Below are 12,400 nucleotides of genomic sequence, written 5' to 3' on the forward strand. Positions count from 1 at the left end.
TGGTGTAACCAGGGAAAGGAAGACTTGGCACCAATCTATGGGCCAATAGGAAGAATAAGGGCGTGAAAAGAAATGGGAAACTTCCCTGCCCATTCAGTGTTATTCGATCACTATGACATAAGAGTTAAGATGGAATGAGAGAGAGCAAAATGAATTATGTTCTCTCACATGGGAAACATTCATGCAGGGACAAGAGACTTCCTATTTCTACACAGAGCAGAGAAAAGCAAAGAATTTACTGGGTAGAAGGGCAAAATGAGCAATTGTAGGAGGAGAAATAAGCAGATTTCTCTGATTTAAGATCTATTACAAAGTTTCTTAGTTTCAAATCTACTATTGATTTATGAAACAAAAAAAAGTGTTTCATGGTGTGTACTAAACCTGAAGTATTTGTTATTATAAACGCACATAGGGCTGATCGTCATCTGCTTGGCACTCTACAAGTCCCGTGGTATCTGCACCAAGACATTAGCAGCAGATCCTGTCTATTTTAAGCATTTTCTGCATGGCCTCCGTGGAACAAACTTTTTTTTTTTTCAGCACATTCCACAGATTATTGATTGGACTGAAATCTGGGAATTTGGAACCAATCACCTCCTTGATCTTTGTCGCCTTTTATCCTGCTGAAAGAGGCGACTGCAATAAAGGGATGCACTTTTTTTTTATCATAGAGCTGTATAGTTGCGGAGCCCACTTCATATGTAGAAGGTACTAGCTGCGCCACGTAGCCGGTATCTGTCTGACAGCAGTAGCTGACGCTGGCTCCAATCGCTGCTGTTAACCGTTTAATTGCTGCTGTCAGTCATTGAAAGCAGTTACTTAAATGATACAATTTGCAGTTTAGCACATGCATTGGCAACATTGTATTGCAAACGATCACATATTACACGTGATGCCAGGACTTTATCTATAAGAACTGATCTCTTCACATGGTTAAAATGAATATTTCTCCCTTACAAAGACCTGATGTTTGTCCTGTCCTAGTGCACTGTAGGTGCAGGTTCCCCGATCGCTGTTACTAAGGCCAGGCAAAAATGTGATGTGTTGAGAAGGGATTTCTCCAGATAATGTGGAATAGTCGTGATATGTGAGATGTCCGGGATATTCCATATAATTATATATATATATATATATATATATATATATATATATATATATATATATATATATATATATATATATATATATATATATATATATATATATATAAATATATATAAATATAAATATTTTTGTATTGGATAAAAATGACCGCCATCTAGTGCAAAAAATTGAATATTGCCAATCAATCTGCTGGAATTTGTTGTAGGTACTAGAGAAGGAGGAGCGCTTACAGGAGCTGCAGGACACCATCACCGCCCTGCACCAGGAGATCTCTCTGAAGGACACAAAAGCCGTCATCCACCTACAGGAGAAACACCATTTGGAGAACCAGGTCAAAGCCTTGAGCCAAGCGGTGAGCAGCTTCAAGCATATCCTGTATCCGTGTCTGTATATTTTGCAGCCGGCATCTCCCCATCCAAGGGTTCGCTACACAGTGTGTCCACCCATATCCTGTCCACCGCCATAAACTTGAGAACGTCGGCAGCTATAGACATAGAAGTGGTGTCTAGGTATAGTAAAGTAGCCATGCGCTACGCAATGAAACCACCTATAGCGCCACCTGGTGGAAAACAACGGAGTTGGGATTTTTATCTCGAAAACTGAACTAGATTGAGAGAAAAAGTGAATTACAAAGTTGTAGGGCATCATCAATTCAATACGAATCGACACCTTGCATACAGAAATGCTATGATTAGAACGTGTAAACCTCACAAGGCTGCGGACGTGAAGCGATACCTCTTAGAGACCTTCCTACAAGTCATTGGGTATGGTGGCTGTGTGGAGTGGCCTCCGCTCACCTGACCTGACCGCATTGGACTTCATTCTGTGAGGTCTCATCAAACAGCAGGTGTATGCGACCCCTCCACCAACATTGCAGGACCTACGCCGATGTATCACAGATGCTTGTGCAAACGTGTCACCTACCATATTGCCCAACGTGCAGCAATATACAGTATGCTGTGCAGAGTCCAGATGTGCATTGCAGCTGACGGGGGACACTTTGAGTATCAAAGTTAAATGAGCGCCATATGCGTGACCAGTATTCAATGTTTTGGGGGGGTCATGAGTTTCATATCATAGCATTTCTGTATGCAAGGTGTCGATACGTATTGAATTGATGATGCCCTACAACTTTGTAATTCACTTTTTTTCTCTCTCGTTCCGTTTTCGAAATAAAAATGATAACTCCGTTGTTATCCACCAGGTGGCGCTATAGGTGGTTTCATTGCGTAGCGCATGGCTACTTTACTATACCTAGACACCACTTCTATGCCTGTAACTGCCGCCGTTCTCAAGTTAATGGCGGTGGACACACTGTATATACACACACATATGAGAGACATGTCAATCACACAGATCCGTTCAGGTAGAGCCCGGCTGGGGTCAGACTAGTCTTGTCCCGATCTCCACACAATCACGCAGCCCGGCTCCGCTGCCTGTGCCTGTAGCTTTACGAATCTAATGACCGACTGGTTCCTTTTAATGGTTGATCTGTGACTTGTCGCACGTGTAACACGAATGTCAGTGATGTGACTTTATGCCCCCAGGTTACTAGCGGGCCTCCAGAAAGCTCCTCCGTGTCCAGAAGCAATGAGTTACTCAAGGTGGAGGTATTTGCATGAAAGCTTTACATCCCTTCTTATTCTCCAAAGCTGCAATCATTCTTCTGGCACTTGTACATTTGGTTCAGACATAGGATGGGGCCCATTTTGGCCTTATTAAACACAATTTGAGGACATATCGTGAATTATTACAAAACCTGCTTTTAATGATCCGCCTTTCCTGCCAGTTGGATCGAAGAGATGCTGAACTTAAGGCTGCACAGAATGACCTGCTCGCCCTACAAAACACCCAAGACGTCCTGTCCTCTGAGGTGATGATGGTCCTATTTCCATTAGTACAGCTCTTGCATGCGCCTCCTGCTGGTGACTCACTGTCATTACACTTTTTTTTTTCTTTTTCTTTTTAGCTGGATGGCCAAGAACAGCAGGTGTACAGACTGCAGCGAGAGCTGCGAGAAAGACAAGAGGAGCTGGAGCAGAGACATGGCCGAATACAGCAGCTGCACAAAGACCTGAAGACGAGCGTCGTCCAGAGAGACTCGGCCCATAGACAGGCACGTTATACGCCGTGAAACTGTTTGGTTTTTTTGTGCAATTTCACAATTTCTTAACTCCTTCCCGACACTGCAATTTTCCATTTTGATTCTTATTTTCCAAGAGCAATAATGGTGGAATAATGCAGCAATCATCTGCCGGGAATGGTGCGGTCTCCGCTTTTGAGCCTGCTTGAAAGTAGGGTCCTGACATATGATCTACCAGTGTGTTGTATGTCGGGAATGTGTTAATGATTACTCATTGTCCACCATGATCATATCTTTGATTAGATCACCTATTCATGGCGCCTTCTATTTTCTCCTCCATCAGTCTCGCTGCATATCTTGTCTATACCTATGTCCTAAAAATCCACAAAGCTTGATAGTCCTTTTTTTATGACCTCCAGCTCTCCGATTGTAACTTGCGTCTGTCACAACTGGAGGGAGAAAACTTTTCTCTGAGGGTCCGCCAGCGAGAACTTGAAGCAGAGGTAAGGAAACGTTGAGAGGAGACTTTTTGGAAAAGACAAAATCTGTCCCCTTGTCTAGTGCTGATATCACTTTTATCTCTGCAGGTGGATAAACTAAGGGAAGAGTCTCTGTACATCCGGCTGGAGGAGCAGACGCCGCACGCATGGGAGGTACAGCAGAGACAAGACCTGGAGGAAGGCCGTCAGAGAGCGGAGAGCACGGAGCGCGAACATCTAACAATAATTCACAGGATGAGAGCAGAGATGCAGGACACAAAGATCCTGGTCAGTGAATTTTGTTTTTGGGTGTATCCAAAATTACTTCCTTACTAGTGTTAGCGAAATCCACTCTTCCTATGCCCTTGGAACGTGAAATTAATAAGATTTGTTTTACAAGCGCTTGGAGAAATCAATACAGCACACACAATCTATGGTGTACTTAAAGTTTCTGTTTTATTACATCATGTGACCAGTTTATATAGTACCTCACACAAAGAAATTACCATGCACCAATAAGAGCCCTAGGGGTGTGTGTAGAAATGTGAAACTTCCCCGCCCAACCCTATGACATCATTCTGTTATAAGACAAGATGTTTTCTATACAATACAAAATGGCTTGTATTCTCTCACACTAGGGATTTCTTTTTTTATATGTTTGCATCCACGAAGCAAATTGGTGGGAAAGATTGATTGCATATAATTATTGTATTTCTCCGTGCAGCTGACCTCCATGCAGGAAGATCTGCAGAGCGCTCAGGCCGAGGCAGCGTCCCTGCGGGGGAGGTATAGCAGTTCCCAGAGAGAAGCGCTGGAGCTGCAGGACCGAGTCCTGGAGCAAGAGCGGAAGAACGCAGAGCTGCAGAGGGAACATCGCAACATTCTGGAGAGTCTTCACCGAGCTCGGGAGCAGGTCAGACGCCACATGTTAGAGGAACTTTCCTGTGCTATACTTACTGTTAGAATGGCGCTTCCTAATGATTATGGTTTATTTACAGCTCGTTAATAAGGAGCAGTCGCTGCAGGAACTGCAGGAAGAAAAAACACGGCTGCGTGAACATAGCCAGCGATTGGAGCAGGAGACCGGAGCCCTGCATGCCGAGCTGGAGACCCAGAGCCTGGCCTTAAGCGAGCAACACAATCTGATTGAGAGCAAGGTACAGAAACATTCCTGGAAGTCTGCGGCGTGGTTTATGTGACGGACATCAGATAATGCATTTTTATTCAATTGTCTCTCAGCTGAACCAGAAAGAGCAGCAGGTGGAACGGTTACGTAAAGAGGTGCAGGATCTGCGGCGGCAGCTACAGCACACAGAAGACAAGGTAAGAATGATCTTGAGGGGAATCCATCACTAAGCGTTTGCTACCTCGTCTGAGAGCAGCATGATATAGGTGCAGGGAACCTGATTCCAGCAGTGTGTCACTTCTTGGGCTACGTGCTGCAGTTTTAATAAAATCAGTATTTTATTTGCTGTAGATCTACCATTCTCTGAATGCGAAGCTCTGTATAACCCCACCCACACCACTGATTGACAGCTTTCTGTATATACTGTGCATAGGCAAAATACTGTGCACTGTGCATAGGCAGAAAGTTGCAAATCGGATGTAGTATTGTGGAGGTGGAGCTAATACGGCACCGGCCTCAGGATATCCTGAATGAAGATACCATTAGCTATCTTCACGTAAATTTCCACCTTGACAGTATGATTAATTAGCTCACAGTAGTCCTATAGTGATAATCTCCTGCTGATAAAATTGAGATTTTCTGAAAACTACACTATGCAGCCCACTAAGTGACTCATCACTGGAATCGGGGTCTCTACATTATGCTGCTCTCAGATGGCAAAAATCTGGTGACAGATTCCCTTTAAATCTGGGACCTGGTGACTTGGATTTCATCCAGTCTATCCCATACTTCTTTTACTCATACCGCTATCCAGAACCAGCATGTAGAGACCACAAGGATGGGTCTCCAGGAGGAGCTGTCACGGTGTCAGACAGAGAAGACCTCACAGAGCGAGACCGCACTGAGGTTAGAAAGAGAAATGAGACACCTAAATATCCAAAAGGAGGATGTGGAGCAGAAGGTAAGATGGTCACTTGTAGCTGATACAATGCCGATGGCTGTTGGTGACTTATCCGGTGGCTCTGTGACCACACTGTGACATATCTGCTTATAGATGCTGGCACAGACTAGAACCACAAAGAGACTAGAAGCCCAACTAGCAACATGCGAGTCTGAACAAGAGACTGCCCAAGAGAAGATTACCCTCCTCCAGGAGGAAAGAGACTCCCTCCAGGAAAAAGTGCAGCAGCTCCAGAAGGAGGTGAAGCTCCTAACATTGCCGTAGGGACATTATCTGCCCCCACTGCTTTATACTGTAGTGATCCACTTTCTGAACACATCCTTGTAGCTATAATTGTATAAGAAAAGATGTTTGGATGGAAGAGTGCCACATGGAAAGTATCAGTAAAGCGTGCCGCTATCCAGTCTCTTTCTGGCTTGACTTGACTGGGATACATCGTTACAAGCTCTGATTGCATCCTATACAGGGAAGCAAGGTGCGCTGGATCAGTGATGGTGGCTTAGGGGCATATAAAGCCTTGGCTACTTTCCTATAAAGTTTAGTTTTAAGGGTTTCTGTGACAAATTAATTTGTCGCTTTAGTGGGAGACACCAGGTACAGTGGTTTCTGGTATCCCCCAATGAAATCTATAACCAGCTGGGACCAGGATTTTTTGAAAGTGAATAGCCCCTTTAACCTTTCTTCTGCTGTATGTATCCAGCCTTTCTTCTGCTGTATGTATCCTCCCATCTGCCCCTGCTTGCTGTGCTTTCTCTTCCTTCTCTATATAATTTTCTCTCTGTCACCATCCTTCTTGAACGTTTCGTACCACAACTTTGCCTTCCGCTAATTATTTGATTTGATTTTTCATTTCACCCCCTTCTATCATCTACAGGTGACTCAGAAAGAACAGCAGCTCAGCGAGACTCTTCACAAGGCAGAGACTTTGCAGCTTGATATCACCAGGAAAGACTCTGATATTGAATCACTTAAGGAGCAGCTGCTAAGTTCACAGGAGGCTTTGCAAATCACCAACCAGGAAAATGAAGAGCGAAGCAAGGAGGCCGAGGAGCAGGTACGTTCTGTATAACCTCGGTTGTGCTCAGAAGCAGAAAACCTCAGATCCCCAAACATTTTTTTTAAAGAAGTGTTTCCTTACCCTGTGTATCAGGTCCAGCAAAGGGAAAAAAGTATTGCCGTCCTCCAGCAAGAACTGTCAACAACCAAGGAAGAACTTGTGTCGCGCAGAAACGAGGTATGTGACGAGGTGGATGGCCCGTCTATTATTAATCCATTGATTTATTATTGATTTACTTTTATAACTGAAGTTTATTAAATTTTATTACATACAGAAAATGGGAAAACATAGTGTATAAACATATGGAGTGACTGAAAAGCAGCTTATGAACATACATCAAGTAATAATCCACTACCTTTTGGATTATGAATCCATTTTAACACCTTCTAGACCTAAGACCTACTATTACAGCAGGTGCCGGCTGTGCTGTACAGCCAGAACCTGCTGCTAACCGCAGTAACCAGAGCTGTATTTGATCTCTGCTTTTTAACCATTAAAATGGCGCTGTAAGTATCTAATAAGTGGCAATTAGGTGGCACAAAAGTTTTGTTTTCCATCCATACCACAACTCCTGAATGACGAGATCGCAGCAGCTAATTTGCAGCTCAGGGTTTTTTTGGTTTTGGACCACTCCCAGTGCCTTTATATTCCCTGTGCTACCAGCAGAGGGTGCTGGTTACACAACGAGTTCAGCATGGCCGTTGACTGAGTCAACTGAACCGGGGTTTCCCAGCCAGTCTCCCACGCTGGTACTTGCCAGGCCTCAAACTAAGTAATGTCTGTGATGCGACGAGGGCAGGCACAATGAGTTCAACATGGCCGTTGCAACCCAGAGGGTAGCAAGGAGCTGTTGCAACTGTCTGCTGAAGTAGCTTTGGTGACTGCAGTGTTGGTACTGACTGCAGCAGTCTGTTATGTTTCCCCCTGTCTGTCTTCCTTTCCTGGTGTGTTGTTTCAGTATAGCGGTGGGGCTAGCGTCCATCACCTGCCTACTCACTAGCCAGGGACTATTGTAGGGTCACATCAGGGCTTCAGGTTCTTGCTCGGCGATAGGTGAGGAGCCTGTATAGGGACTGGCTAGGAGTACAGGGTACAGCGCTAGGTAAGTGAGGAGGTGTCCTATATACCCTCTCACTAGTCCTAGGGCCGTCTGTTGTTAGTGTCCCTGGTGTACCCCTTGTTTGTCATTGTGTATCTCCTTTTGGTGTATGTTTGGCTTAGACCGGACTCTCTCCTAGTCCATGCCGTGATACAGGGATTCTGAGCTCCAGCTCTGGAGCATTTTCAGTAGGGCGATGATGACCCATGCGCACTACTTCTCCCATTGTGATCTATGGCACTGGCTGAGGTAGTGGAGAGCTCAGCAATGAGTAGCGATCCATTCTAGCACTCTGCACTCTGGCTTCATTTTGGGGTCTCAGACATCGGCACGTTACTACCTCTCTTGTGGGCAGATGGTAATTTACGTTCATAGTGCATCTTTTTTTAAAGAGGAAAGTCTCCAAGTTAGGACTAATTTTTTTTTCTTGCATCATAGAAATCCTGTTTTCTGGATTATCGCATATTGTATACTGTTCAGCGCGCTCTAGATCGTCCTTATTAAATATCCACCATGTTTTCTCAGCTGTCACTATGTCAGTCACTGCTGGAAGAGAAGCAACAAGAACTGGCCACGACGACAGAGGAGCAGAAATCAACCGAAAAAGAGGCGTCCGAGCTCCGCAGCAACGTGGAGAGATTAGAGCGAGACCTGGGGATCGTCAGCGAGAAGCACAAAGCTGCACAGAAAGAGGTGAGCAGGCGGGAGACTCCTGCAGATCCGCTGCTCGTCTCCTCCGCATTTTTCCCCTCACCCATGACAGCACCCATATAATCCCACGTGGTGCTGTCATGGGTTCTGGAAAACCGGCTATCGGTAAGTAACCGAGGTGTTTTCCCCTCACCCATGACAGCACCACGTGGGATTATATGGGTGCTGTCATGGGTTCTGGAAAAACCGGCTACCGGTAAGTAACCGAGGTGTTTCCAGAGTTTCTTACCTTACTCTAATCGCAGGTCTCCAGTCGGGACCAGGTGATTCTGAATCTACGCACAGACCTGACGGCAGGAGAACAAGAGCTGCAACAAGCAAGAAGTGAGGTGTGTCTGGGCAGGAACCCAATAACTGTATACAAGTCCATGTGGATTGCCATATGACTGTGTTTTCTGCAGCACGCAGAACTTGCCGAGGAGTTGAGCAACGCGCGTTCCAAGCTCAAAAATCTACAAAGTGATGTTCAGAGCCTCCAGGACATCTGCACTGAACGGGAAAAAACGGCCGCCGAAAATGAAACGGCCATCCAGAAACTGCACCAGGAGAGGGAGAACAGCCTGTCTGAGGTGAGGGGGAAAATGCCTGCAGCCAAAAGAAAAGTCAGTGGGGCAGCTAGACATGTATGGATGTGATTGCAGGTGCAGAGACTGCAGCATCAGCTCTCCTCCCTGAGACAGACCCATCAGATGGAGGCCGATCGCTGCAGAAGCGACTCTGTGCGGCTGCAGGAGAAACTGGAGACGGTGACACGGAGACACGAGGAGCAGGAGCTGGAGCTTCAGCGCTGCAGAGCGAAAATGGAGAGATTCTCCCAGGACCTGACACTGTCACAGCATTTACAGCTGCAGCTGGAGGAGCAGGTGAGACGCCGGCAGCTCCTTATTCCTAAAGTATATGTCTACAGACCTCGTAGCTGCAGTGTTGACTCCTTTAATAAACCCAGAGTAACCCGTCTGGCTGCTCGGAGTATGTTTTCTCAAACTCTGCTTCGGGTACCATGAATTGGATGATAAGTTGTTGTGCATTTCCAATAGCAACGAGCAGAATTATGAATGCAGCTCTGAGATCTATTACAGGCTTTAACTCTGGATCAGAGTGATGAGCGACTCCACTCCCATTGATGAATTATATACAGTTACATACAATTTTATCTTTCTTCGGCGCTCCATTGGGAGACCCAGACGATTGGGTGTATAGCACTGCCTCCGGAGGCCACACAAAGCATTACACTAAAAAGTGTAAGGCCCCTCCCCTTCTGGCTATACACCCCCAGTGGGATCACTGGCTCACCAGTTTTCTGCTTTGTGCGAAGGAGGTCAGACATCCACGCATAGCTCCACTGTTTAGTCAGCAGCAGCTGCTGACTATGTCGGATGGAAGAAAAGAGGGCCCATACTAGGGCCCCCAGCATGCTCCCTTCTCACCCCACTTGCGGTTTGTAAGGTTGAGGTACCCATTGCGGGTACGGAGGCGGGAGCCCACATGCTGTTTTCCTTCCCCATTCCCCTGAGGGGCTCTGAGGAAGTGGGATCTTACCGGCCTCCAAGCCCTGAGGCCGGGCTCCGTCCACAGACCCATTGAACCTGCTGGATAAGGAGCCGGGGTACCGTTCAGGGACAAGGCCCTGCGACATTCAGGTACTCTGTGTCCCCCTATGGACTGGCCGTGCACACTCCAGACTTGCTGGGTGTGCTAGTACGCCGGGGACAGTAGCGCTGCGCGCTGGGGTTTGAGTGACTGCAGCTTGGCTGAGTGACTTTATGTGTTGGGAACTACCGCGCCGGCCGCTCCGGGAGCGGCGGCGCGGCTGGGACTTGTAGTGCGCCGGGGACTTAGCGCCGACCGTGCTTTTACGACGGCGGCGCTTATAAATCTAGTCCCCGGCTTTTGCGGCCTAGCTCCGCTTCGTTCCCGCCCCCTCCCTGTCAATCAGGGAAGGGGACAGGCGTTGTGCAATCGTCAGCGCCGAGGGCTGGAGCCTTATTTACATGCTCCAGCCCTCTCACTGGGCACAGTGGGACGCAGGTTTCCCGCTTTTGGTCTGAGCACACCCAGGGCCCGCCCCCCCCTCCACAGAGACGCCGGCAGCCATTCCTGCATGCAGTCTGGCTGGGGAACGGACACAGGCTCTGGGAGACCCAGACAAGGGATTTCTGGCGACCACACACCCGCGTTAAGCGGGCGGTAAGCAGCACATTCGTGCTGGCCCCACTAGTGCCACAGTGTTATTTGGTGTACTTTTTCCTGTACCAGATATATCTATATATATTGCACTGTGAGGTCGCTTCTTGGCTGTATACCCCTATTGCTCTGAGGAGACGACAACATGTCATCTGCAAAACGCAAGGGTGCCAAGACACAGGCTGTGAACGCTGCTTGTGCTGCTTGTGGGGCTAATCTACCGGCAGGTTACAATGACCCCCATTGTGTGCAATGTTCGGTCCCTGTGCCACTTCGTCAGCCGGAGCCTATGGTGGTAGTGGCCCAGGCAGAGTCGCCGGTGAACCCTGTCCCGGTGACGGGGACAGAGTTTGCTGTTTTCGCTGACAGGATGTCTGTCACTATGACAAAAATCCTAGAGACCTTGCAGGCCAGACCAGTTACTCAGTCCATGGACACTGCTGCGGCAATGTTCCCCGGTCCCCCTCAGTTGGAGTTAATCAGTGCTTCAAGGGGGTCCCAGGCATCTCAGCCTGACGGCTCTGATTCAGATGACAGTCCCAGGCAGCCTAAGCGTGCTCGCTGGGAGAGACCCCCCACGTCATCACGCGGATCAGGGTCTCAGCGAGAAGAGTCTCTACATGATGAGACAGAGGAGGGTGATCAGGAGTCTAATCCTGAAACCGCTCTCAATCTGGATACTCCTGATGGTGACGCCATGGTAAATGACCTTATAGCGGCCATCAATAGACTGTTGGATATTTCTCCCCCAGCCCCTTCTGCAGAGGAGGCAGCTGCACAGCAGGAGAAGTTCCATTTCAGGTATCCCAAGCCTAAACTGAGTACTTTTCTGGACCACGCTGACTTCAGAGAATCAGTCCAGAAACACCATGCCTACCCAGATAAGCGTTTCTCCAAACGTCTTAAGGATACACGTTATCCCTTTCCCCCTGACGTGGTCAAACGCTGGACCCAGTGTCCAAAGGTGGATCCCCCAATCTCCAGGCTTGCAGCTAGATCCATAGTTGCAGTGGAAGATGGGGCTTCACTTAAAGATGCCAATGACAGACAGATGGACCTTTGGTTAAAGTCTGTCTATGAAGCTATTGGCGCGTCGTTTGCTCCAGCATTCGCGGCCGTGTGGGCACTCCAAGCTATTTCAGCTGGCCTGGCACAGGTGGACTCTATCATATGTCCAGCAGTGCCGCAAGTAGCGTCCCTAACCTCGCAAATGTCTGCGTTTGCGACTTACGCTATCAACGCTGTCCTGGACTCTACAAGCCGTACCTCAATTGCGTCTGCCAACTCTGTTGTCTTGCGCAGAGCCTTGTGGTTAAAGGAATGGAAAGCGGATTCTGCTTCCAAAAAATGTTTAACCAGCTTGCCGCTATCTGTAGATAGACTGTTTGGTGAACAATTGGCTGAAATCATTAAGCAATCCAAGGGTAAGGACTCCTCCTTACCCCAGCCCAGATCAAGCAAACCTCAACAGAGGAAGTGGCAGTCGAGGTTTCGGTCCTTTCGAGGCTCCAGCAAGACCCATTTCTCCTCGTCCAAAGGGACTCAGAAGGAGCAAAGGAGCTCAGATTCCTGGCGGGCTCAGTCACGCCCCAAGAA

The 12,400-nt window shown here is 47.6% G+C and overlaps 1 protein-coding gene across 1 annotated transcript in view; it reads left to right on the forward strand.

Moving 5' to 3' along the window:
- Nucleotides 1–12,400, forward strand: part of PMFBP1 (polyamine modulated factor 1 binding protein 1) — a 166,617-nt gene that overhangs the window by 95,363 nt on the left and 58,854 nt on the right. The window contains exons 6-22 of the mRNA XM_075326032.1: nt 1,310–1,456; nt 2,652–2,714; nt 2,894–2,977; nt 3,074–3,220; nt 3,607–3,690; nt 3,775–3,954; nt 4,391–4,579; nt 4,665–4,823; nt 4,906–4,989; nt 5,607–5,753; nt 5,847–5,993; nt 6,628–6,807; nt 6,904–6,987; nt 8,435–8,602; nt 8,866–8,949; nt 9,022–9,189; nt 9,262–9,483. Coding sequence (XP_075182147.1) covers nt 1,310–1,456; nt 2,652–2,714; nt 2,894–2,977; nt 3,074–3,220; nt 3,607–3,690; nt 3,775–3,954; nt 4,391–4,579; nt 4,665–4,823; nt 4,906–4,989; nt 5,607–5,753; nt 5,847–5,993; nt 6,628–6,807; nt 6,904–6,987; nt 8,435–8,602; nt 8,866–8,949; nt 9,022–9,189; nt 9,262–9,483 — 2,337 coding nt within the window. The remainder of the gene's footprint in view (nt 1–1,309; nt 1,457–2,651; nt 2,715–2,893; nt 2,978–3,073; nt 3,221–3,606; nt 3,691–3,774; nt 3,955–4,390; nt 4,580–4,664; nt 4,824–4,905; nt 4,990–5,606; nt 5,754–5,846; nt 5,994–6,627; nt 6,808–6,903; nt 6,988–8,434; nt 8,603–8,865; nt 8,950–9,021; nt 9,190–9,261; nt 9,484–12,400) is intronic.

The sequence above is a fragment of the Anomaloglossus baeobatrachus genome, chromosome 10 (assembly GCF_048569485.1).
Source record: "Anomaloglossus baeobatrachus isolate aAnoBae1 chromosome 10, aAnoBae1.hap1, whole genome shotgun sequence".
Taxonomy (NCBI): domain Eukaryota; kingdom Metazoa; phylum Chordata; class Amphibia; order Anura; family Aromobatidae; genus Anomaloglossus; species Anomaloglossus baeobatrachus.